Raw genomic sequence first — 23,978 nt, 5'->3', positions numbered from 1 at the left:
CAAGGGAGCAGGGGTTCCCACACCTGCCCCGAGAGCAGTGCCTCTGTGGGTGAGGGCGTTCCTTCAGTTGCTTCATCCTTGGCCCGGAGGAATGTGTTTAAGGAGCCCTGTGTCTTCCCTCCTGCATGCCTCTCCTCCTACACCATTGCTGCCCGTTCCCAGCTCCCAGCCCCCAGTTCCCTGCAGGCTGCCCTGCCTCCTCCCTCCTGTTCAGGGAGGAAGGTGCTGGATGTGAGGCTTCAGCATACCCAGGAGGGAGCAGTTGGGGGAGCTTGGGATGCCCTGTCACTAGGCAGCGGGGTGGCTGGGAGTGTTGCTGCCTCCTTTGCACCAGCTTCCCCCTCCTGAGGCTGCACTACCATTAGTCATTGGAGAAGTGAGCATCCCTAGTGACTCAGCCATGCAGTGCGGCTGGGCGGAGAGTGGGCTGCCCCTCACCCTCCCAGGAGTAGCCCAGGCCCTTGTCCCCTGCCCTGCCAGGCAGATGTGAAGGCCGTGATTTAGTCCCCCGCAACCTAGCTGTGGGAGACACTCCTAGAAGCAGCTCAGCCATGCCCCGCCACCAAACCTACCACTCAGCCTGGCCTCACCAATAATGGCGCTCCAGGGTGCTAACGTGGTAGGCTTCCTTTCCCCAAAAGCAGCTGGGAGCTGGAGATGAGAGAGTTGGGGGTTTTGAATTTGTCACAAGGTGGAGACTGAGGCAAAAACGGCTCCTGTGCCCATCTCCTGGGAAAGCCTGCTCTGGGCTTGCTGAGGCAGCTCTCAACCAGTTATTTGAGTTGCTGTTGGTTCCCCCCATTCCGTATGCCCCCCACCTCATTCCTGTGGGCCTCTCCCACCCCACTCTGGAGTGTGGCCCAGGCTGTGCACCTAAGGCGTGACTAACAGTGAGATCAGTGGGGAAGGAAGAGAAGCTAGCTAAGAAGGTGTCACCATTCTCACCTTCTAAAGACCAGCTCTCAGGGTTTGGGGAGCCTGACCTGCCTTCTTCCCAGGAACAAAAGCCTCTGGTATCTAGCTTCTATAAAGCAGGGAGCATCTAGTCACACTTCCTGACTCCCTCGTCTCCCCAGGACCTGCCAAGGGTCCTCCCACTGTCCCAGACCCCAGCCTTGGGCTGTGTCTTCTCCCACTACCCAGCACATGCACTCATGTTCGTGCGCGCCCGCACACACATACCCTGTGCTGCTTGGAGAGAAGGGCAGCGCCCCCACCTCCTACCTCCTAAAGATCTTACTGCCACCCCAGGCAGTGGACAGTCCTGAAGGGCTTCAAGCAGTGACTCACTCCTCCCTGGTTGCTGTGCAGTTCAGGGAGATGGCCTGAAGGGAAGGGCAGCAGTGGAGGAAACAGTAGAAAGCAGCCCAGAGCGTGTACAGGGTTGGGGGAGGGGGCCTGGGAGCCCAGCCCATGCTGACCTCCTGCCTCCCACTCAGGTGGTCTACTACTCTGAAATGCATAAGATCTTTGGAGACCTGACCCAGCAGCTGGACCAGCCTGGCCACACTGATGAGCAGCGGGAGCGGGAGAACGAGGCTAAACTGAGTGAGCTCAGAGCCCTCTCTATTGTGGCTGATGACTGAGTCCCGCCCCCTCAGAAGACTCCTGAAACACAAGTCAGCTTCTCTAGTCTGTCCCCTTTCCAAGTGAGGCTCAGGCATCAGCCAGCAAAAGGCCCTCCTGGGGAGACATGTGCCCTACCTTACCAATCCTTTGGAATGAGCCTGACACCCAGTGCCCCAAGCAGGCTGCTCTTCCCCACCCATAGCAGGAGCCCACATTCAGGTAAGCAGTCTGGGGAAACCTGAAAAGCTTTCTTATTTCCCGAAGAACCGTCCATAGTGCCTCCTGGCCCAGCGCCAGAGCAGGCTCCCAGCTTCCAAAGGGCCTGGGTTCCGTCAGCTCATCCACAGTCCCAGCCTTGTTTGCAATAGTTGGGATCACATCTACCTCCAAGGGACCCATCCTAGGGTCCAGCCACCCTGCTGTCTTCCCACTCCACCCCTGTCCTGGGAGAGGGCTGCAACACTGCCCTGGAGCATGTGACAGCTGTGGCCTTCCAGTGGGCCCCTCCCTCTAGGCTCCCAGCACGACAAAGGCTGGCTTAGCCCGCTTCTGTCCTCTGCTTCTATCCTCTACGTCAAGTGCAGAGAAGACCCTATCTGGTAGGTTCTCTAGGAAATGGATTCAACTCGTTCAATGTCCTACCACCAAAAAAAGTCAGAATCAATTCACAGGCCTCAAAGCAACAACAGTGCATTTGTCTCTTACCTGAATATTTGGAATTTTATTTTTTCAAGTAAAGTTTTCAGTAAAATTGCCTTACTACTGTGCTGTAACTAAGGAAAGGAGGGGAGAGCCACTCTAGGATTTTTCAGGGTAATGCTGCCCCCTGCTGGGCTGACAGGACCCCTGCAGTATCCTACTCAGAGAGGCCAATGCTCACCCAGTGTGCAAGGGGCCTCGCTGCGTTGCCCTGGCTACCTTTTGGAGGCAACTACACCTCCATCCAGCAGAGGCTGGGCTGAGGGCCAAGAAGGGCAGCAGCAGCACAGGCAGACCTGGAAGAGGAGGGAGGAAAGAGCTATGGAGGACACTTGGTTTGTTTTTTTACTTTGGTTTATTTAAAAAAACAAAAAGAAAAAAAAAACAACTTTATATACAAAGTCAAACTGAAACCACAGATTATGGAAAGAGGTGAGACTCAGGGAACAGGGAAAGAGGCTGGGTCAGAGCCAATACCACATTCTGAACACAGGGAGCCAGGGAACAGAAGGGCTGGTTTCTTCTGGCAAGTCTGGGTGGCTAGGTCAGTGTTGTTCACTGGCACCGACTCCACTCTGAAGGTCCCAGGAAACCTTCCCCCAAAAACCTGCTCCTGTAACCCAGCAAGATTTGTGCCATCCAAAGAAAGGGCTCTTACCCCAGCCAGAGTTCACCTGTTTCTTCATTTATTGGCATCAGACCTTATGACATAGTCGAAAGCCTTTTCCTCCCGTCTTACTCTAAACTGGAAGAGGACAGGAGAAAGCACAAGACTAAAGGGCCCCAGGAGAAACCCCAAGGTAGAGGGCAAAATGACATTCGAGGGGTGCAGAAGATGTTGGATTTAGTTGTAAGTTCCCCACTCGTCCGTCCCACACAGCACAGGCAGACCCCACCCTGGCGGCCTGAGCTTCCCTACACAGGCTGAGCACAGGGGTCAGCCACCTGCCTATGGCTCCCAGGTCCTGCTCCAGCTTCTTTCTGGAACCAAAGAGCTCTAACTTCAGCAGGCTCCATCGCTGACCTCATAGGATGGCAGCTCCCACGACAGGCCCCTCAGTTGCTAGGTGCTGGCTCCTCCTTCTCTACCCAGCTGTCAGCCTGTTTGAAACAGATGGCATAAGAATTAGGCCCCAAGAAGAACTACTACCAGCTTCCTCCTGAGGGGGGGGGGGGCTCAAGGCTGCAAAGCTGCTAACTGCTGGATCCCTCAAAAGCCAGTGGTGGGGAGAAGGCGAGGTGGGCCTGGGCCTGGGCACGGGCACAGGGGCTGCCGTCCTGGCATCATCCTGACCAGGCCTCCTGACCCAACGCCGGCTCTCCCATGGCTCACCTTTTCAACCATCCGCTGCATCTCCAGCTGCAGGGGGGTCAGGCGCCTCCGGAAGTCATGCAGCAGCCGCTGGAGCTGGTTCTTCTGTCGCTCAGCTGTGCGGGCCGTGTCCTCGGCCTCGGCCAGCCGGGTGCGCAGCTCCTGCATGTCTGCCGCCAGTGTCTTGTTAGTCACTTCAGTGGCTGAGAAGCGGTGATGGCTCTCCTCTGGTGGGGAACATACCAGAAAGACTGCTGCTAAGTTAAGGAGCAGAGTACAGGGCAAGAGGCCTGAAGCCTGAGTCTCGGCGTACACGTCCACATCACACCGTCACGTCCCCGCACTCAGCTGCTCACCCAGCTTCAGCTCCAGTGTATGGATCTTATTCTCCAGGTACAGCCGCCCACTGTCCTGCTGCTCTGCACGTTGCAACAGGTTCCCCACGTTGATCAGGCTGCCGTTGTGGGACACCAGGCCTTTGTGCTCCAGAGGGGCGGCTCCTGGCTTCGCACTTTTCCCAGGAGGAGGGAGCAGGTCCAGGTTTCCTAGCAGAGGCCATGAAAAAGTTAGGGGTCAGATGTCAGGAGAAAGCAGCCTGCCCTTCCTGTCCTCCACAGAAGGCTGCAGAGCACCAGTACCCACCAAAGAGCGCCTCCTCGGGAAGCCCACCATCGGTGCCCTCTGAGCGGCTGTACTGAAGGCTGCGGTACTGGCAAATGTTCTGGGTCACCACCCTGCTGACCAGCTGTTTGGCCTACGGAAAACACACACCCAGGATCCCCATCTGATGAGAAAATGCAAGCCCTTCACCCCTGGGTGTGGAAGACCTAGAACTAGAGCATCCTGAGTCCCCCACGGGAGCTAGGTGCATGCCTGTGCACATTACGTCAGGTGAGGCCACCTCAGGGAAGACCACGGGGGACGCGGGAGAAGGCACCTGCTCTGCACTGAGCTGGAGCCCAAGAGTAAGCAGGATCCTCTCCAAGTCTCGCCGGTGCAAGTAGCCACACCAGTTGGCATCAAAGAAGACAAACGCAAGAAGACAGTCCAAAGGGAGCACAGCAGAGGGGTCCAGCTCCTTGGGCTGCAAGAGAAACAAGGATGAACAGGATTACAAATACTTCTCTCAAGGGCTGTCACCCAGGACATAGCCCTCTTCAAACTGAGTGCCTTGGCTGAGAGTCACACCCAGGCACACCTTCCAGTTGAAGACTTGACCCATGGCCTATAACTAAAAGCCTATCTGGGGCACTTCTGGCCCCAAGGCTGTCACACACGGAGGAACCTCGTGTGCTTCTAGACAAGATACCTCACTTGGATTCATCCTGACAGATACTGACAAGTCTCCTGGGTCCTACGGAAGTGTCATTCTGTGAGCCAAGAACCACATTTTGTTTCTCAATCAACGAACACTGGAAGTCATTTGGTAGAAGTATCCCTCTCCAAGGACTGACTCAGGCCTTGCTGAGTGTCACTGTCACTGAGACCAGAGGGGGCAGAACAGAGGTCTCACCATGTCCTGAAGTGAAGAGAACTCCATCTCTGACTGGTTTGAGGCAACTGACCGGACCTCAGAATCCTCCAGCTTGGCCCCTGCTACAGAAAACCGGAGATGAGCTTGGAGCAGGGACTGCGCAGCCAGACTGGTGCAGTCTGAGCAGAACACTGAGCCCGAGGGAGGGAGCTGCTTGCCAGCGCCCAGGGCCTCCCTCCCAGTGCCTCCCTCCCAGTGCACTCACCGAACTCCTCCTCCCCGTCATCCCGCAGCAGCAGCAGCTCTGGGTCCAGGGCCATCTCACAGAGGTCCTCGGACGTCTCACCCCGGGGTTTCTCTTCTTCCTCTCCCCCAGAAGATGGGGGCTTGGGCAGAAGCCCATCTTCCTTCTAGGGAAGTAGCCTGAGATGAGGGGGGCTGTCACCTGTCACCTGTGATCACTAACAGTAATGGCTCACACTGAGCAGCCACCACACCCAGGCCCTGGTAAGAGGGCTCTGTGCACCATCTTGTAATGCATTTCCTCACACAGGGTTCAGAGCCAACACCTGAGACCTCAGGGGCCCACCCCAGTCTGTAAGAAATTGTTTACTTGAGACAAGTTAGGCAAAAAGCCCACGTGCTTTAGAAGGATTGAGAGAAGACTGTGACGGTTCAGCACGCCACCCGCCCTCAGCTCTCACTCCCTGAGGTCCCCGTCCTCCACCCACTCCCCCATCACAGCGCTCACTGGCATGTGGCCCCATGCGAGGGCTAAGCACCCCGCACCTGAGAGCACCTCAGGGTCTCGAGGCACATGCAGCGAGGACCATGAGAGAAGACCCGCGAAGTGCTTAAAGCAGCACCCGGCGTCTCCCCACACTCCAGTCCTGCCCAGAGTTACCATGTGTAGCCGTGCAGGGCAGAGGTACTCACGGGCGGCACGTCTGACTCGGCCGCGGTGCCCTCACTCTGCACCTCCTCCTTGGCCACCTCCTCCTTGGCCACCTCCTCTTTCTCAGGTTCAGGCGGGGCCACGACCTTTTCAGGAAGGCTCAGCAGCACTTTGTAAATCCTGTAGCCAAAATCCCTCTGCAGCATCTCCAGAAACAACTCAGCCAGCACCATCACCTGGTGAGACAGGCAGCAGGGCCCATGAGCACCAGGGAAAAGGGAATGTTCACAACCTGCCATGCACCCATACTCCCTGCCCCACTGCCTTCCAGACTCCTACACCTGCCTCAAAAGAGATCCTTTCTTTTGGCCTCCGGTCCTCCACAATACCGTGGAGGGAGATGTTCACACAGCTAGGGCGCGCCATGACAGCAGGTTCCAGGGGGGGCGGAGGGGCCTCTGGGAGGTCAGTGTCCACTTCCTGCTGTGTGGTGACGTCCGGATTTTCTGCATTCTGTTTAGAGGTATCTGCTGCTTGCTCCGACGCATCAGCTGCCTGTTCTGTAGGCTCTGTTTCCTGTGATAAAAGCCAAGAGTTTTGACCACCTGGGCTCAGGGGTCAGGGCACTAATCCCCCCACCTGTTGGTAAGGCTCCGCCTTACCACTGGTGCCTCCTGGGCCCGGGAAGCTGCCTCTGCAGCCTTCTGCAGGCACAGGGCCTCCCACTCTTCCAAAGTCGGCATGATGGTCCAGATGTCCGGCAAGTATACCACCACAGTCCGGAGCCGCCTTGGGGGTCCCAGCTGCAGGTACTGGAATTCAGCAAAGCGCCACCTGCTCATAGCAAAGGGGAAAATGTAGTAGTGACCCAAGACATCCACAAGCGTTTCAGTTTCCAATCAACATTTAATGAGCACATACTGCAAGCCAAGCTTTTTCTTTTTAAAGATTTTATTTATTTTAGAGAGAAGCGACTGAGAGTGAGAAGGAGGGAGGAGCAAGAAGCATCAACTCCCATATGTGCCTTGACTGGGCAAGCCCAGGGCTTTGAACTGGCAACCTCAGTGTTCCAGATCCACGCTTTATCCACTGCGCCATCATGGGTCAGGCGCAAGCCAAACTTTGAAAGCCCAAAAATAAAAGATAGACTAAGTCCTCAAGAACCAGTCAGTCAATGGGAGTCACATGTAAGCAGACACTGACTCTGGTGCTAAGGCAATGAGGAGGAGCACTGGAGGTCACTGGAAGTCACACTGATGAGCCTTGGGGTTCCACTGCCCTTCAACATACACATCCCTAGTCACGCTCCTGATCAAGGCAACCATTTGGGAGGGCTGCAGGGAGGGATGAGCTGGGACTAGGGGACAGGTCAGAAAGGTACAGAAGCTTGGCCTGAACAGTCAGCAACTTAACTCGCCAAGAGCCCACCCCAGACAGGAGCTCGAGCAGCCACTCACCACTTTGTGCAGACACTCAGGTCAATGCCAGTCTGGGCTTGTGCACAGCGGATGGCAGTGCGAACTAGCACCTGCGGGTCACCCTTAGGGTCGAGGCCATCCAGGGAAGGAGACCACTCACCCCCAACCAGCACTGCCAGTTCTTCTTTCCGGCCCAGCAAAAACTACAACGTGAGATCAGGGATATGAAATGAAAAACCAATTACCTGGGTCTCCCACTGGGAGACAGGGTGCCACCACTGGGGAACACAGGCAGCAGGATAGGATGTGGTGAAGGGCCTACATGGCAGTGGGGGGTGGCTCCTCCACCCACAAACATGACCCAACCCCATAACATTCCAACAGGTAAGAGCATCTGAGCAATGCTGTGCTCCTGATAAAATGAGCGGTATCTCAGAAACTCCCCGCTTCTATAAGTTCATGAGTAGAAGTCGAGCCGCTGAAAGTGTTGCAAGGACCAGATATCATCAATGTATACATCTGGCCTAGGGGACTCCAGCTCTCACCTTAATCTGCTTCAGAGGGTGTACTGGTGTCTCCCTTGGCTCAGTCACGTCATCCACAAAGAGCATGCAACAACGATACAGTTCCTCCAATCCCGGGGAAGAGAGCAGCAGTACCTGTGCAGGGTTGATGGAAGGACATGCTTGAGAGCTCTGTCGGCCTCCAACAATCAGAGAAAGTGGCAGGACCCCAGGCATCTCACCTTGGAACTGTAAGTGGGGTCACTGTCTGCAGGGCTGGGCTCAGCCCCACTGTCTGGAACTGGCTCTTTCTCAGAAGAGACCTGGATGCGGCTTGGATGGTGGAGGGAAAAGGGCTGGCTCAGAGGAAAGGCTGACAGCCAGCTCAGATGCAAAGCCAGAAAATCTGAGGGGACCAGGAGGCTGCGGTAACGGCGCTGGAGTTCTAGGAAGTCACAGGTAGGGCTGTGGGAAGGAAGCAGGGGGATCCAGAATGAGCCATGACTAGATTTTTTAAATGGAGCCCTAAAAAACTTGAAAAGTAAGAAGACAAATTATTTCACAATCTGGGAAAGAACCTTCCCAGGCATATCTGGGAGAAAAAAAAAGATCAGATTTGCCCACCAAAATGTTAACGACCTCTAAATGCAAAATAATCAAACTGGGGGAAGAAAAAACAGAAACACACTGGCAATACATGACAGAGAAAAGGGCTATGGTCTTAATATAAAAGGAACCCAGAAATCACTAACCAAAAGTTCACAAGTTTAAGAGAAAATGGAAAAGTGACATCAACAGACACTTAACAGAAAGAGAAATTAGACTTAAAACCCATAAAAACATGCTCAATGTCACTTATAATTAAAGAAATGCAGATCAGACTATCCCTTTTCATCCGTCAGACTGGCAGAGATCAAAGGCTTGATAGCCCAGCACTGGCAGAGGCCAGGGAAACCAGCCCGCCCGGCCCGAGTGAGGACGTAACTGATATGCCCTCTCTTAAAGAACAGCAGCATCCACCCAAGTTTAAAACCAGACCCTCTGGGCCAGCTACTCCATTTCTAGGAACTGATCTCAATAAAATGCTTGCGCCTGTCCACACAGATGTGTGTAGGAGGGTGCTCATTACAACAATACCAAGGATAAGACTGCAAATAGAGAGCGAGCTGCTGAAATAAACGATAGTCCATCCATTCAGTGGAATATCATCTAGTTCCTAAAAAAGAGTGTGCTTGAGCTAATAAACATTAATATGGAATAAATTCTAAGATATATTAAGTGAAAAAGCAAAGTACCAAACAGTATGTACAATAAGCTTCCATTTGACATCTGTTTTAAAAAACACTGTTGTGCATGTGGCTGATAGCAGAAATGTTCTGACTTGATGTGAGGTGGGAATCAGTGTCTTGCAAGGAGATGGGAGCCAGGTGGATCAGCATGGAGAACAAGAGGCCCTCCCCGGGCCAGGGGAGAGGAATCAGTGCCACTGGGGAGAGCAAGGGCAGCCTTCCTTCTGTTCCATCTTGAGATGCCAGGAGGCTGCCCCCTCCCCTCAGCTGGGGCGTCCATGGCCTCTGCTCTGGGAGTCTATCTGACACGGCAGCTGCTGCCCTGCCTCTCCACTGCTAGATGGAATCTGGAATCGCTTGTCTACCTCCTCGTCAATCAGCTTCTACTGTGAGAAGTAAGCTTGCAGGCCAGTGTCCTTTGTACATACTGTAGCATTTATAAAATAATCAGAGGGCCCCTAGAAAACCACTCCCAGGCTGACAAAGCTGCAGTTTCTACCTGAATTATAAATGCTATTGGGTCCCTGAGTTTTGATTGGCAAGTCTGTTATACCCTGGCATAATCATTTCTGGTGATCAAATCAAAGTTCTATCAAGGCATCCATGTCAGTGGTACTCTGCTGTTCAAAATCTTAGATTTTGAAATTTAAAAACAAAACTCTCACATTAAAAACAAACAAATGAAAGGCTATAAGAACACACACACAAACTCTCCTATAGACTATATTCATTTACATAAGAAACTGACCAGCTGCAAGCCACCCCACCGAGCCATGCCACTCACCTGTCCACAGTATAGGGAGTGAGATGCACTCGGTACGGAGGCAGGTCGTGCCGTGGCTTCTTAGCACCCCAGGGCTCTCCAGCAGCCCGCTGCTTGCGTTTCTTGGAGTCATAGTCATCGCTGGAGGTGGTCCATCACCAGAAGGAAGAGATCACACTGTTACTTATGGATTCAACATATACTGGCTTAAAAGGAACTGGAAATGACCTGGCTCCCCAACATTAAACAAATGGATAAAGAAGCCATGCTAATAACTATATAACAGACTGTTACAAAGGCATTAAAATGGATAATCATTTTAATAACAAACCAATCATGTTAAGTCAAAAGAATAGTATGTAATACTATATATATGGCAGTGCCTCAACTGTGCAAAAAAAGCTTTAAAAGACTGAAAATAAAATATAAATGTTGGTTGCCTCTTTTACTTAAAATTTTTAAATATTTTCTAAACTTTATAAATTATAGTTAACATACATTTTTTGAAATAAGCAAAAAATAATTTAACTTTTTTTAAAACAAGAAACAATATATATGGTACCATGCTAAGGGTTCTATAAAGTTTTATTAAAAGAGACAGTTCTCATAACGAACTCTTAGCAATACGCATTAAAGTCATAAACTAATCAACACTTTGATCCAGTAATTCCACTCTGGATAATCTATCCCAAGGAATTAGTTCAGAAAAAGAAAAAGGTTATAAATAGTGGGAAAACTTCAAGCTAAGAATATCAGAACCACGTTCATATCCAGCAGTGTCTGAATTTTGACCATAAATAATCATGCAGCCATTAAAACAATGAGGATTACATGAAAAAATGTTTAATAAGAATGTATAAAAATAATGAACTCTAAGATTAAAATTATAAAAAAAAACATGAATATATAAAGACTAGAAAAGAACATGGGGCAAAGTGGCAATAAGTAACTTGCAAAATTCTTTTCTGAAGGTCTTTAAGAATGGTCATATTTAAAGGGAAGAAGGGAATATCCATGTTTATAGTTCTTTATATATAACAGCATTCACATTCTGTACATTCTTATAGTAAATCACATCATGTATCACTGTTATGAGTGCAATAAATAAAAACAGTAGAGCAGAAAACCTTTAGACCATTCTAAAATGCCAGACTCATAAGGGGAAAACCCCCATGTCTCAGAAGAGAAATAAAATCAACCATCACTTCTTCATGCTGAGGTACCTCAGGGAGTTATCAGAGGGTCTCTGCCCTTTCCTTTTCAACTACCTTCCCTAGTCATTACACCCCAGGAACTAAGTTGGTTATGTTTAATATAAAGTTTTCCTTTTCTCTAATAGCTGCCTGGGTAATTTCCCTGTTCATTTGCATCTCTATCCAAAAGCTGCCCCCAGTCCTGCTTTAAGGGCATACACTGTGTCCTTGTTTCTAACAGAACCACCCCAGTCATGTCTCTTCAGCTCCCCCATGACTGCAGTGAACTCTGCTGTAAATACTGTCAGCCCTGGTTAACTTGGCTGTTCCACTAAGCCTTGTCAACGCAGTGACCACTATTCTCTCCTTATGGTGACTTGTCAGGAACAGGTTACAAGGTATTACCAGGGGAAGGCATCCCAGTGACCTCAGCAGGAGGAGACATTAATCCCTGCATCCAAAAGCCTAAAATTCAAAATAAAAGTTGGCTTCCAGCCAAAATGCTAATGTGGCTAACTCCTTTTAAACTGCTGTTCTCCCCAGAATGACTTAATTCTTACTACTCCCTTTCCTACTTGGCAGATTCTCTCTGCTGACTGGTGGTAACCTCACTCCTTGCTCCAGAGGCCACAACACTGAAGCATTATCGCCAAAGTAATATCACATTGGCCTTGCACAAGGCTTGACATATCCAGGCCAATCAAATGCAACTGACCATACAGAAAAAGCTGAATTTGAACCCAAAGCAGAAAGTTCATAGCAGCCATTGAATTCCATCCAGACTACTTCATACCTGAGTACATCTGCTATGATTTTATATTGAAGCTTTTAATAAGTTCACAGAATATGAGAGGTGGAAAGTCTTTAGAAGTTAAAGACCAAGAAGAGGCACTAGATGAGATGTGGGTATATGCAAAATATATACCAGTGACTTGAGAATGGGACAGTGTGTTTCAAACTAGTGAAGACACTGTGGAAACAATCATAGACAATCAAAGCGCCCCCCCCCCCCCCCAGTTAGAATTGCCTAAACTTTGAGTTACTCCATGAACCTTTTAAGTGTTCACCTTGTGATAATCTACTGACATCTGGGATCAGGGGTTTCCTTCTCAGTATGCTTCTCATTTCCCAAATGACAACATGTTCTGGAGTGGCGGAAATGCAATTTAACTTAATAGGAGTGTCAGTGACATGAGATTTTCCATTTGTCAAAATTGTCCAGTTAAGATTTATGTATGTCAACCTATATAAATTTTACCTTAAAAAAATCAAGTATAAGGCAGAAAGTAGACAGGTAAAAATTTTTTTTAAATGGCAGATGTTGATAACCTGAAGCTGGGTATATGAGAGTCTATCACCCTTTTCTGTTAACTTTGCTCATACTTGAAATTTTCCAAAATAAAAAGTTAAAACGAGACCAACAAAACTAGAACAAATCTTAAGCAAACTAGTCTGGAGTTTAACTTGTAGGGATATAAGCAAAACCCTTTAGGAAAAAAGGAAGACAGGATAAAGGGCATGTGAGCCAGAGAGAATAGGCAGCATGGTCCTGGGGCCAAAGAAAGGGACAGTGCTCCTAGAGATAAAGAAAATAAAACAGTTTTCTGGTTGAACATCCTCTTACCTTCGGCCCTGATCCAACCGGCCATGAGGGCCCCGAGCAGGAAACCTGTTCAGGTGGCTCAGATGAAGCGTGTGGGATGTTTGGAAGAGACTCAGAGCTGCAGAGAAGAAATGGCTGATGACTCAAAAACTCTAAATACCTAACGTCCCTGTCCTTGTCTTTCAGTGCACAGAAGTACTTCTATTCATAGAGCCGCAACCTGACAGTTACAAGTCCATTCATCACTGCAGGGATCCCCAAACTTTTTACACAGGGGGTCAGTTCACTGTCCCTCAAACTGTTGGAGGGCTGCCACATACAGTGCTCCTCTCACTGACCACCAATGAAAGAGGTGCTCCTTCCGGAAATGTGGCAGGGGCCGATTAAATGGCCTCAGGGGGCCGCATGCGGCCCGTGGGCCGTAGTTTGGGGATGCCTGTGCTAGAGTATCCCATAAAGCTACACCCCAACATCCATGCCACTGGTACTCACGCTTCTGAGGAAAGAGTGGGGGAATCCGGTGAGGCTGGAAGATCAGCTGGGGCTGAGCTCCCAGAATCCCTTGCTTCTGGCCCAGGGCTGCCACATGTAGAAGGGGAGGTGCTGGGGACTTCAGTAAGGGCTGAAGAACAGTAACCATGAAATTCAGGACACCGCCTGGTTGATATGCTCACTACCTTGGACAGATGCAGCCCTATCCCTTCCACAAAAGTAAGGTTCTTGTCCAGCTTTCAGGACACAAGGACTTCCCTCCCTCCCCTTTCCAATGCTCATGACAAGGAGAGATGGCTACCTGGTTGGAGAGCGTTTGCACCTTGACAGCATTCCAAGGCACTGCCTGGCCTGGGTTGTATGCAGCCTTCACCAGCACCTTCTCACCCAGCTGGGGCAGCCGGCCCTTCACCACACTGCCAGCACACAAACCAGAAGGCCCAGTCAGGAGACCCTGGCCAAGCCACCCTGACCGCCCTAATGAGCCCTTCCCACCAAGATTTCTCACACCTTGCATAAATACAGCAAAGCAATGGCTTTAGAGGAGCCCCACGAGCGTGATGCCAAAACCGAATCCAACAAGCATTTCCAAAAGGAGACCAGCCTCAAACCTACCTTAGTTGAAAAAAGACCTCCTCATCTACCACTCCGAAATAGTCGTGCAAGCTGGTCACGATGCCAGTGAAGACCCGCTGCTTCTCGCCACCCTGAAAGAGAAGACTGCTGTTAAATTAGGGAGAACTTGTCCATGCTCAGCCATTGCATCTCTTCTCCACCCACCACCACCCCGTTCAGCGTTGCATCGGGATTCACATGGAAGGAAGCATCCATGGATAGTGAACAGAATTATACATTCTGTTCATGTATAGTGAGCAGAATCCATCTTTTTGCAGGGGAAGGGGAAGTATGCTGATTCTTACATCACAAGTTTCTTCCAGTTCTTTTATTCCAAGAAACACCCTACAGATTCCCCTAGAGTCAGCACTTAGGACTCTCCAGTCAGAGGTGTCTGGTCACCCCCATACTGGCCAGGACAGCAGTGTCAGGAAGGATGAACACTGATGTAGAAATGAAAGCATCAGGTATCCAAGCATGCTGGGGTGGTCCCAAGGGCTCACTAGAAAGGATGCCCAACCTACCTGAAGGTGCCTGGCATTTTGGGACAGGTCTGTGGCCACAGGAGGAGTGAGCAAACCAGGAGGAGGACCCAGAAGAGACGTTGAAGCAGTGCCTATGTGGACAGAGAGGCAGTCTCCATGAACTGCACCTACCATCTTCAGCACTTCAGTCTACTAGAGCAGTGGTTTTCAACCTTTTTCATCTCATAGTACACATTAACTAACTACTAAAATTCTGCAGCACACCAAAAAAGTAAATTTTGCTGATCTAACAAAAAACTAGCTACAGGGGGTCCTCAGGCTACGACACAGTTCTGTTGCTACGACAGTGACATAACCCGAATTCTGGTGTAAGTCGAAACACCCTAGCCTAAGTCACTTACCTATCCTAACACAGTTGTAAAATCATATTCTAGAACATAAAAACCCAACCAAGTCACAGAAAAAGGACAAATATACTATACACCATACTGTAGTAAAAAAAAAATGAGTGTAAAAAAAAATACACTAACAGCATAAGCCGAAACACCCATGTCTCAATTTTTTAAAAGTTTTTATGGGAGTAAACATCATGAACTTGAAAAGTCGTATGTCAAGACTGTCGTAACCAGAGGACCCCCCCCCACCACCACGTATAATTTTGAGTCATTCACACTGGACAGCTATGTTGGATTGTCTGTTGTCATTTTTTCATTGGACAATAGAAGGGGAAAGAGGGCAGTGCCCATGAATAGTCAGGCATTGCGTGTTTTAAAAATTCTTGCAGCACACGAGTTGAAAATCGCTGAACTGGAGGATATGGCAAACCCAAAGGGCAAAGTGGCTCCAACCAACTAACTCCTCCAACAGGGTTCTTCTGGCAACCACTGTGGTCAGCTCCTATTTTCCTAAGCAACATGGGCAGCCAACTGCACTCCTCCAGGGAAAACCCAAAAGCCATATTTTTAAAGATTAACCCCAAAGCATATACTTCTCACTATGAGCCAAGGTAGGGATAAAGGTGATCACCTGAGAAGTTGCGTCCCCCTGGAAGTGGGTTGATCCGCTGGCGCTTAAACTGGGACATTGGGAATGCTGTCCTCTTTCAAAGGCTTGGGGGGGACCTTCAACCAGAAAAGAATTAAGTTAACAGCTCATAGGGGAATTTTCCATCAACCCCAAAACAGGAACTAAGTGTCTTGAGGAGAATAGGGAGACTGAATGGAGGCGATGGACGAAGAGAATATAGAGAGCAGGAAATGAAGAAATTACATTGTTCCAGTTTGTTCCAGTTTGCCCTCACAAATAACCTAGCTGCGGGTGATACTGTCAGGCCGATTTAAAGAAAAGCAAACTGAAGTTCAGAGACTGAGACTTGCCCGAGGCCACACAACCAGTTAGTGACAAAACTGGGACTCACACCCAGGTCTCCCGACAATTTAGCGCTCCTCTCACTATGCCACGCCACCCCCAGATGGCTGAGGGGTTGGAGGACTGGAAAGAGCCAGAAGACATTCATTCATTCAAATACATCCGCCAAAATGCTCCACGCAAGGCCCGGAAAAATGGAGGAGGTTGCTGCCAGAGGATCGTGTGGGCCCTCTCCCCGGAAGCCCGGCCTGCTGTTCCCCGACCGGTTGGTGGGAAGGGAGCTGTGCGAATTCGGCTGCGCGCCCGCCCTCCTGCTCCCGCGCTCCCCGACCCTTCGCTCCTGCCTCAGCAGCCGCCGGAGCCGATCTCCCGGGCCAGGCTGCGGCCCGGCCACAGTGGGAGGACTGCGGCGCGCGGCTTCTCCTCCTGCTGCCCGCCCCCAGGGCCGAGGCCGTTGCCAGGGAGACGGGATTTGCAGTCCGAGGGGGGCTCGGCCCCTTCGGCGCCCCGAGCATCTTCGCTGCCTGGTCCTCGCAGCCCTTCGGTTAGGGGAGGAGCGAAGGGGCAAGGGACAGCGAGGGGCAAGCCAACCCACCTGCGGGCCAGGGCCGCGACACCAGGGGGGACAAAGACACCCGGAACCACCAAAGCCACTGCTGCCGCCGCCACCGGAAGCGCCTCACCGGAAGAGCGACCACTGGTCGGAAGCTGCCACTCTCCCGGATATAGTCTCTCCCTTCCCCTACGCTGGTCGGACATCCAGCTCCAACCCGGGAGCGGAAGTACGCCTTCCCCGATCGGATACGCGTTAAAAGCCGCGCCTGGGTGGTGTCCTCGCTTAAGTGTCCCATTAGGAAAATGGACTTCAGAGAATTGGTTCTTAGTCCGAAGACAGCTGGAGTTGGTCCCCAAACCTAAGGAATCACCCCACCTTGCCTCATTCTGACAGACCCCAAGTCTGCAGCCGCAAGAGAGCCAAACCCTTCTGACCGGAGAAGGATGCTTGGTCAGTGGCCATTTTTAGAAGACATTCCTATGTTTGATTCAAGCCAATGACCCCATTCCCAGCCCTGCCCTTCCATTAAGGGTGCGCGCGCGCGCGCGCGCACACACACACACACGCACACGCACACACTCACACATTCTCTTCCTATCCTCTGGGTACCTGCAGAGTAAGCTTTTCCCTTTTGTCAGTTAACAAAGAACTAGGAATCTAACAGGCTATAGTAAGATAAACTACCACAATATTTAGGTAGTCATTAATAAGAGTTCTCGTGGACTTTTCTTTCAGTCTTTCACAACAATTGTGAGGATAAGCACGTCAGGAATTAGTGCCATAATTTCCAGATATGAAACCTAAGAGATTTAATTTCTAAGTATATATATATATAGTAAAAAGAAAAACAAAAATTAAAAAAAGGAAATCTAAAGACCTCAATGAAAAGACTTTCTCAAAGTCTTGTTGCTAATCACTAGTCATTTTACTCCCCATTACCAACTCCAATTCCCCCTTATCCCCTGACTCCCATCATCCCTCCAACACCCATACCCACCCCTTCTTTGTTCATGTAACATTCACAAAGCACTTAGAGACAGTTTAATCTCACTTTATCCTCATAACAAGCCTGTGAGGTAGGTAGGTCAGGTATCATTATACCATTTGAGAGATTAAGTGAGAAGACAGGGCTCAGATAAGAGAAGGGATTTTTGCCTGGCCTGTGGTGGCGCAGTGGATAAAGCGTCGACCTGGAAATGCTGAGGTCGCTGGTTCGAAACCCTGGGCTTGCCTGGTCAAGGCACATATGGGAGTTGATGCTTCCAGCTCCTCCCCCTCTCCTCTCCCTCTCTCTCTCTCTCTCTTTCTCTCCCTCTCCTCTCTAAAATAAATAAAAAAAATTTTAAAAAAAAGAGAAGGGATTTTGTCAAGGTCTGAAAGCTAGTATGGGCCTCTGGTTTGAGCTCTGATGTGTAAAGGCTAGTAGGGAGCAGAGCAGATTCCTGGCGCAGTCTTCAAGGGCTCTGCTCCACCAGCAAAACTCAAATGCAGAAGCTGCCATGGTAGAGTGGGACTTCCTTCTACATAAGTCCTGGGACTTCCCATGCAGGTATGAGGAGGAAAGCAGGACTCCAAGATCAGTAACTGTCCATTGAGGAATGAAGATCAGTTTCATCCTTCTGCAATTACCTCATCCAGAAGACCAATCTTTTTGTGAGTGTGTGGTTCAGAAGAGATGGTTGGCTTCAGCTGACAACAGTGACAGTCTCACACAGGTATATGTATGTATCATTTTGTGTATATGCACATCTGCAACATGCTGGGCCCCAACAAATCACCATGCCAATCATGGATGCCTGATAAGTGAGTTCACATTGTCCAAGCTCAGGGATTTCTGGCAGCCAGGGAGGTGTCCAGGAGCTTCTGTACCTGGGGGTCTCTCAGAAAACCAGGGTTCCCCTGCCAAGCTGCTCAGAGGAGAAAGACTCAGCCCTCACCTCAGACAGAAGAGCAAGTGTCAGCAGCTTTTCCTGGCAGTGCCCTAAACAGCAACAGGGCAAAGAGTGAAGAAGAAGACTTCACTGCACACTCCTCCACCCAGTGTCACCTCCCTGCACCAGGAGGTCTCAGCAGACAGAAAGATTTTTTGCTCATTGCTTCTTTACCACTAATGATGGCATAAGGGTCTTTCTGAGGGGCCGACATGGAGGTCTTTCAGAAAGGTCCCTCGACTCAATCCTGTGGAGAAAGGAAAGGTAGCCTTGGGCCAGGACAAGGAAACAATGGTCCCAGAATGGATCAGCAGTGCTTATCTACTCTGGGGAGCCTGAGGGTGGTAACCAGTACAGCACTTCTTACCCCCAGAGAATTATTCAGTATGACCTCCCCCTCATCACCCACTGTGGAATCCTTTGTCTATGCCCCCACCTTGCTTGCACAGCAACCCCGGAAAGGTAACCTAAGTTTCAGCTTTAAGGGCTGAGGACTGGCTAGGCTGGTATAAGGGGAGTTCCCATATTCTGGTCCTGGCTCTGCCACTGACTCACCAGGCGGCCTCAGGAATGCAGCTTCCCTCCCCAGCCTCCTCATCTGCTGGTGGGGAGTTCTAACTACTTTCTGTTTCTTCCAGCACCCTCTCCAAGACTATGTAACTCATATTTCATACAGACAGAGAGAGCTAGCGGTACACTCTCAGCATCTGGTTCACCAGGCTTCTCCCTCAGCCCTAACCTGGGCTGGGCCGCAGTACTCACCTGGGAGCGGGGCCATCAAGAGGGGTAGGGGGCTCAGGGTGTTGAGGGCTCTTCCAGCAAACTCTATTGAGAAGGACCTTGACCTTGTTCCAGTGGAAGAGATCCCGCTGAGCAGAGAATGAGGAGGTCACCACAGAGCCCCACCCACAACATACCCCATACTACCAGAGACAGCTGTCACTATAACCAGAGGACGTCACCTGCTCCAAACAGGAATCCTCTCATTTTCTCAGAGTTTTTGGCCTTTAGGTATCTGCACATGCCAACCACCCCTGCCCCTACTGATCTCCTGCCCACGCATATCCATCACCTACCTTGTGACTCTCGGAGGATTGAAAGGTATGAGCTGGCTCTGCTGGGGCCTCTGACAGCCTGGGAGGGTTGGCACTGGGCACCCCTACCTTTGGGAATGAAGCTTTTTTGGAACCTTCAGAGAGAGAATCAGATTACCCGGGCCAGGAACAGGAACATACCCATCAAGCCCAGGGCTCAGAGGGTCTGCCTGGGGCCCTGGGCAGGCGACACAGAGGGAAACACAATTGCTCCATACCTGTATCCTTTGTCTGGCTTAGCAGCTTCCATGACCTGTGCACCCCACTGTCTGGGGCACAAGAGGGTGGAGGTGAAGAGGCCAGGGTTGACTCCTCCTCCTCTCCAGGATCCTACACACAGGAGAGGAGAGCACTCAGGACCTGAGCAGAGACCTAGGCTGTTCTGAAGGAAACCGTGGTGCCAGGGGTCCCAGCTCTCCTCTGCCTGCCCCACTCACTAGCTTACTCACTGGCCCTCCTGCCACATGGCACACTCACCCCAGGGAGCCTCTGGGTCTTCAGCTGCAAGTGGAGCTGCTGAAGCCTTGCCATCTGCTCCAACACCAGGCACAGGTGTTCCAGGTAGCGAAGACCCTGTCCTGGGAGGCAGGCCCAGGGTTCAGGCCCCACACCCCTCACCTGTGGAACAGAGTGAAGTAGGGAGACTTGAACTCAGCCAGACTCCCACCCTCAGTGGCCATTAGATGGGGGCAGAATAGGCAGGGAGAGGAGGGCCATGCAGCCAGCTGGCTTCCCAATGCCCAGCCAGCCATGGTGCCGGGCAAACCTCATACCTGCCCACCTCCATACAGCTGGGAGTGGGGTGAATCAAGAAGCTGTGAGGCAACCCACCAATTAGGGAGAGGAATGCCCCCACCCCAAGAGAGCTCTGGGGAGAACAACTGGGGGCCCCACCAGCCCCATGTGAAAGGGCCATCCCCATCCCACTCTTTACTCAGCTTGAAAGGTGGCACTCACCGCCTCTGCTTCTTCCAGGCCTGCTTTCAGGTCAGTTTCTGCCTTGGTGGCCTCTTGCCCCCTTGCTCCTGAAAGGGGCATTTCAAACTCAGGCTTCCTTGTCGGTTTCAGAGAGTAGTGGTGTTGTGACAAGCTGGCTGGAGAAGCTGGGGGCTGGCTGGACCGCTCCAGCACCTGCTCTAGCTTCCTGCTGGCCCGGAGCCGGCCCAGGTGGGCAGAAGGCTCCATAGGCAGGGCCAGGGGCTCAAGAGCTCCCTACAGGCTCAAAGTCCAGAGAGTCCTGAGAAAGGCCCAATGAGATGGCCAGGGGGCTGTCCCCAAGAGCCATCTCAGAAGTCCAACAAGCACCCTTGAGAGGCGTCCGGGATCAGTCTGTAGGTGCTGGTGACTCCAGGCACTACACAACCACATGCCAGGTTCTCACCAGGCCCATCTGCAAGGAGAGGATCAGGCTGGACAGGCTGCCCCCTCCACCCCCAGCATTCCTGGCAGCTGAAAGCATTCCCCAGTCCCCGGGGAGGAGTGTCCTGGGCCAGAGGTGAAGGGAAGAGCCTGGACAGCCACTGCCCCTCCCAATCGCCAGCCCTGCCTGGAAGATGTTCAGTGGGGTTCTCTCTACAACAGTAATTGTTAGTGATCACACCCATGATATGAGCTGTGTGGCAGGCTGTTGGAAAGGATTTCCTTTTCATCAGCTCCTGGTGTGGCCTATCTTCCTTTGAGGAGGCCCTTGTGCTCCTGCCCCTAGTGTCTGCTGTGACCTCCAAGTCAATAACACTCTACCCAGGGCAGGTGTACCGGGTAGAGTCAGATGAACGCCGGGGTCAGGGCCCTGGAATGGCTCCTTCCACTGCTCTCCAAGGGGGGAGTATGGCTGTGCACACCCTCAGGGAGAGGGGGAAGAGCACAAAGAGGGACGCCTGGGGTGCAAGCTGGCACCAGAATACTGGACGAAGTCTCTCCTGGAGCTCCTGGGGGAGGGCCATTAAAAATAACAACAGCCATAACCATTTGGAGCTTTTGTTCTTTTAAGTGAGAAACAGTTAAGATTTTTTGGAGAGTTTGAAAAGAAAAAACCGGAAGAAATGGAACTTAGATGGACAGGAGATGTAGCCTGTCACCCATTAACTATCACCTCGGTGCCAGGCCCTCCTACCATCTGGGTGCCTCAGTTGTTAATGCAGAAACTGAGGCTGGAGAGAGTGGAGGCCAAGCCACGGCTCCCAGCGGGCCGTGCGTAGAGCGGGATGCCGAGTCAGGTCCCAGCGCAAGTCAGAGAGCTACGACGTCCACCCGCGGAGCCTGTGGGAAGGGGTCCGCCGCCGCCAAGGGGCTTTAGGAACTGCGGCCAGGGGCAGGGGCGTGGCTGGGGCCGGCAGAGAATGATCCAGATCGGGAATTAGAGGGAAGTGGGCCCCAAGGCAGTGGGATGGAGGTGGTGACTTAACGCCCAGCTCTGAGGGTTTCCATGTGCAAGGCGCAGTCATTCGATCCTTCCAGGCGGGAGTGGCGAGGTCGGGCGCCCGGGGCGTGTGTGCGGGGTAGAGTGGGACGCACGCGGGGTCTGGGCCCTGGAGAGGCTGCTAGGGCGGGAGGCTCTGCCCGCCGGGGGGTGAGCGACTCACCCCCGCCGCCGGCCCAGCCTGGCCCCGCGGCGCCCCGACCGCCGCAGCCAGGCGGAGCGCTCTCGAGCCGCGTCCCCCAGCCGCAGTCACGCGGGAGGCCTCGCCGCTGCGTCCCGACGCCCTGGACGCCTCCCGCGGGCGCTCCCAGCCGGGGAAAGAGTGGGGCGGGGCGGGAGGAGGGGCGCAGGTGTGAGGGGGCGGCGGCTCCAGTGCTGCCGGGGCGTGGATGTGGGCCCGCGGCCGCTTTCTTTTCGACCCCGATCCACTGTCCTGCTTGGGGTCGCCGTCTGGCTGGGGCGGTGTCTCTCCGCTCCCAGTTCACACGCTGAGTCCGCCTTCCTGCCGCGGAGATGAAGCCGGCGGGCGGGGACGCGCCCGGAGCGCGGAAGGAAATGGAGCCCCACGTGCTGGCCGTGTGAAGGCCGCTGACTGGGATGCGGACGGCCCTGCGCTCCCAGCTGCGTGCCTGGAGCAAGTCACATCGCCGCTCAGAAACTGGCGCGATACAATAGGGGAAACCCTTTCCAACGCTGCAGAGTGCTTGGCGTCCCGGGCTAGCTCTGAATCCTCGCGCCACCCCTTGTCCTCTCCTGGGGATCCTAAAAGTGGAGGCTGGGTGGGACTTCAGGACAGGGGAAGAAGTTAGCCCGCCCGGTAGACGGGAGCAGCCCGGAGGCAGTGCCAGCAGGAAAGCTTTCCTGTCTCCACCCCAGCGCTCTTTTGCCCCATGGGCTTCCAACACCACCACCCCACCACCCTCACCCCAGGGCCGGAGAGGGGGCTGGAAGCCCAGGCAGCTGCTGAAAGTGAGGTGGCCTGGTAACAGGATGGGCTGCTGGCTTCTAAGGAAACCTCATCCTCCTGAGGAAGGTGACCGGCTGGAGAAATCCCAGCAGGATCCCAATCCTCTGGAAGCAGCTGAGGATGCTGGTGGAAGCGCAAACCTGCGCATTAGCCTCTGGGGGCAGGCGGGACTGGCGCCAGGGAGGAAGTGGCTGTGTACTGGGAGGGAAGACATGACTGCCCACCCCTTCTGCTCCTTGTTCTGATGCCTGCCTGCATCAGAGAACCCCAAACTAAAAGATTCTAACTTTTGCCTGACCTGTGGTGGCGCAGTGGATATAGCGTCGACCTGGAAATGCTGAGGTCGCCGGTTCAAAACTCTGGGCTTGCCTAGTCAAGGCACATATGGGAGTTGATGCTTCCAGCTCTTCCCCCCTTCTCCCTCTCTTTGTCTCTCTCTCCTCTCTGTCTCTCTCTCCTTTCTAAAAAAAAAAGATGAATAAATAAAATAAAAATAAATTTAGAAAAAAAAAATAAAAGATTCTAACTTTTTATAAGATCATGAAACAGGCTTCTAACCAAGCCCAGAGAAAGAAGAATGGTAACCAAGTGCTTGAATTATCCGCCATCCTTAACCCCTGATTTTCAGACTAAGCAAGGTCTTCCCAGCTAGTCTAGCCGTGATCCTCTGGGTTGCCCCCTCCTAACCTTATCCTGGGCCACACCCTCCTCATTCCTTTTTCTCAGATATAGAGAGGGAATCAGAACACTAGGCCTGGCAGGAAGTGCTTTATCCAAACTGAACAGGCTGTGTGATACCAACGCCCCCAGTCCCACCTGCCAGACCCCAGGCCCACCCTCTCTGTGTAGAAGGGTAGGAGTGCAGGGGGGCTGGCTGCTCAGTCAGGGGGCTTCCTCCCTCCAAAGTGAGGTGGGGAGGAAAGGGAGGGAAACTTTGCCAGATCTTGCTCTGAATTTGGAGAATGTGGGGCCAAATTCCAAGCAGCAGTCTCCTCAGTGACTCTGGGGCAGGAATGCATCTGGAACAGGAAGCCAGCCAGCAGGAATGCAATGTCTCAGCACAAGGCTTTGTGTGGCCTCAAAAGAACCCCACACACACACACACACACACACACTGTGCACACTCCACTCCAAGCCATACCCCCCCCCCCAACCAGGCAGATATGCCAGAGCCCTCATGGTGATCAGGATACCTGGGGGGAGGGGGGTGATGGCAGCCCCATGCCCTATGTGACCACCTTTGCCATCTCTCCTTCACCCGAACTGCTTCAGGAGCGAATCATGTCCTTTTTTTTTTTTTTTAAAGACTTTATTTATTCAATTCTTTTTTCAG

The 23,978-nt window shown here is 52.1% G+C and overlaps 3 protein-coding genes across 6 annotated transcripts in view; 1 reads left to right on the top strand and 2 right to left on the bottom strand.

Moving 5' to 3' along the window:
* BIN3 (bridging integrator 3) overlaps positions 1-2,324 on the top strand; it is a 39,838-nt gene extending 37,514 nt beyond the window's left edge. Inside the window, exon 9 of the mRNA XM_066351644.1 lies at positions 1,440-2,324. Within this exon, the coding sequence (XP_066207741.1) occupies positions 1,440-1,586 (147 nt within the window). The 3' untranslated portion in view covers positions 1,587-2,324. The remainder of the gene's footprint in view (positions 1-1,439) is intronic.
* A 355-nt stretch (positions 2,325-2,679) lies between these two features.
* Positions 2,680-16,397, bottom strand: CCAR2 (cell cycle and apoptosis regulator 2). 4 transcript variants are annotated; one of them, XM_066351617.1, is made up of 22 exons: positions 16,274-16,397; positions 15,337-15,431; positions 14,350-14,441; positions 13,826-13,917; positions 13,512-13,626; positions 13,211-13,340; positions 12,740-12,836; positions 9,944-10,063; positions 8,113-8,335; positions 7,913-8,026; positions 7,407-7,570; positions 6,612-6,783; positions 6,295-6,525; positions 5,991-6,185; positions 5,320-5,464; positions 5,094-5,176; positions 4,518-4,664; positions 4,223-4,334; positions 3,937-4,125; positions 3,602-3,807; positions 3,293-3,369; positions 2,680-3,013 (listed from the first exon to the last, which is right to left on the bottom strand). In XM_066351617.1, the coding sequence occupies exons 2-21, from the start codon at positions 15,392-15,394 to the stop codon at positions 3,325-3,327; spliced, it is 2,730 nt and encodes a 909-aa protein (XP_066207714.1). In that variant the 5' UTR covers positions 15,395-15,431; positions 16,274-16,397; the 3' UTR covers positions 2,680-3,013; positions 3,293-3,324. The 4 variants fall into 4 exon arrangements, with proteins under 4 accessions (XP_066207714.1, XP_066207712.1, XP_066207724.1 ...); XM_066351615.1 differs by having other exon boundaries at positions 2,680-3,369; XM_066351627.1 differs by having other exon boundaries at positions 2,680-3,369; positions 5,094-5,173.
* Positions 16,398-17,281: 884 nt separating this feature from the next.
* C1H8orf58 (chromosome 1 C8orf58 homolog) lies at positions 17,282-20,877 on the bottom strand. Its single transcript, XM_066361095.1, is given in 9 exon segments — positions 17,282-18,412; positions 18,928-19,034; positions 19,242-19,354; positions 19,478-19,589; positions 19,737-19,877; positions 20,217-20,462; positions 20,464-20,551; positions 20,553-20,652; positions 20,655-20,877. Coding segments are annotated over 9 exon segments (1,059 nt in total). The 5' UTR covers positions 20,719-20,877; the 3' UTR covers positions 17,282-18,324.
* Positions 20,878-23,978: the final 3,101 nt, after the last annotated feature.

Source organism: Saccopteryx leptura, chromosome 1 (assembly GCF_036850995.1).
Source record: "Saccopteryx leptura isolate mSacLep1 chromosome 1, mSacLep1_pri_phased_curated, whole genome shotgun sequence".
Taxonomy (NCBI): Eukaryota; Metazoa; Chordata; class Mammalia; order Chiroptera; family Emballonuridae; genus Saccopteryx; species Saccopteryx leptura.
Note: the sequence above shows the minus strand (reverse complement) of the source record. Positions and strands in the feature narration are given on the sequence as shown.

Coding starts and splice junctions, on each gene's coding strand:
- CCAR2 (XM_066351615.1), bottom strand. CDS start 15,394: ATGTCCCAGTTTAAGCGCCAGCGGATCAACCCACTTCCAGGGGGACGC. Junction 13,918..14,349: donor AAAATGCCAGGCACCTTCAG/GTAGGTTGGGCA, acceptor CTTCTCTTTCAG/GGTGGCGAGAAGCAGCGGGT. Junction 13,627..13,825: donor GAGGTCTTTTTTCAACTAAG/GTAGGTTTGAGG, acceptor GTGTGCTGGCAG/TGTGGTGAAGGGCCGGCTGC.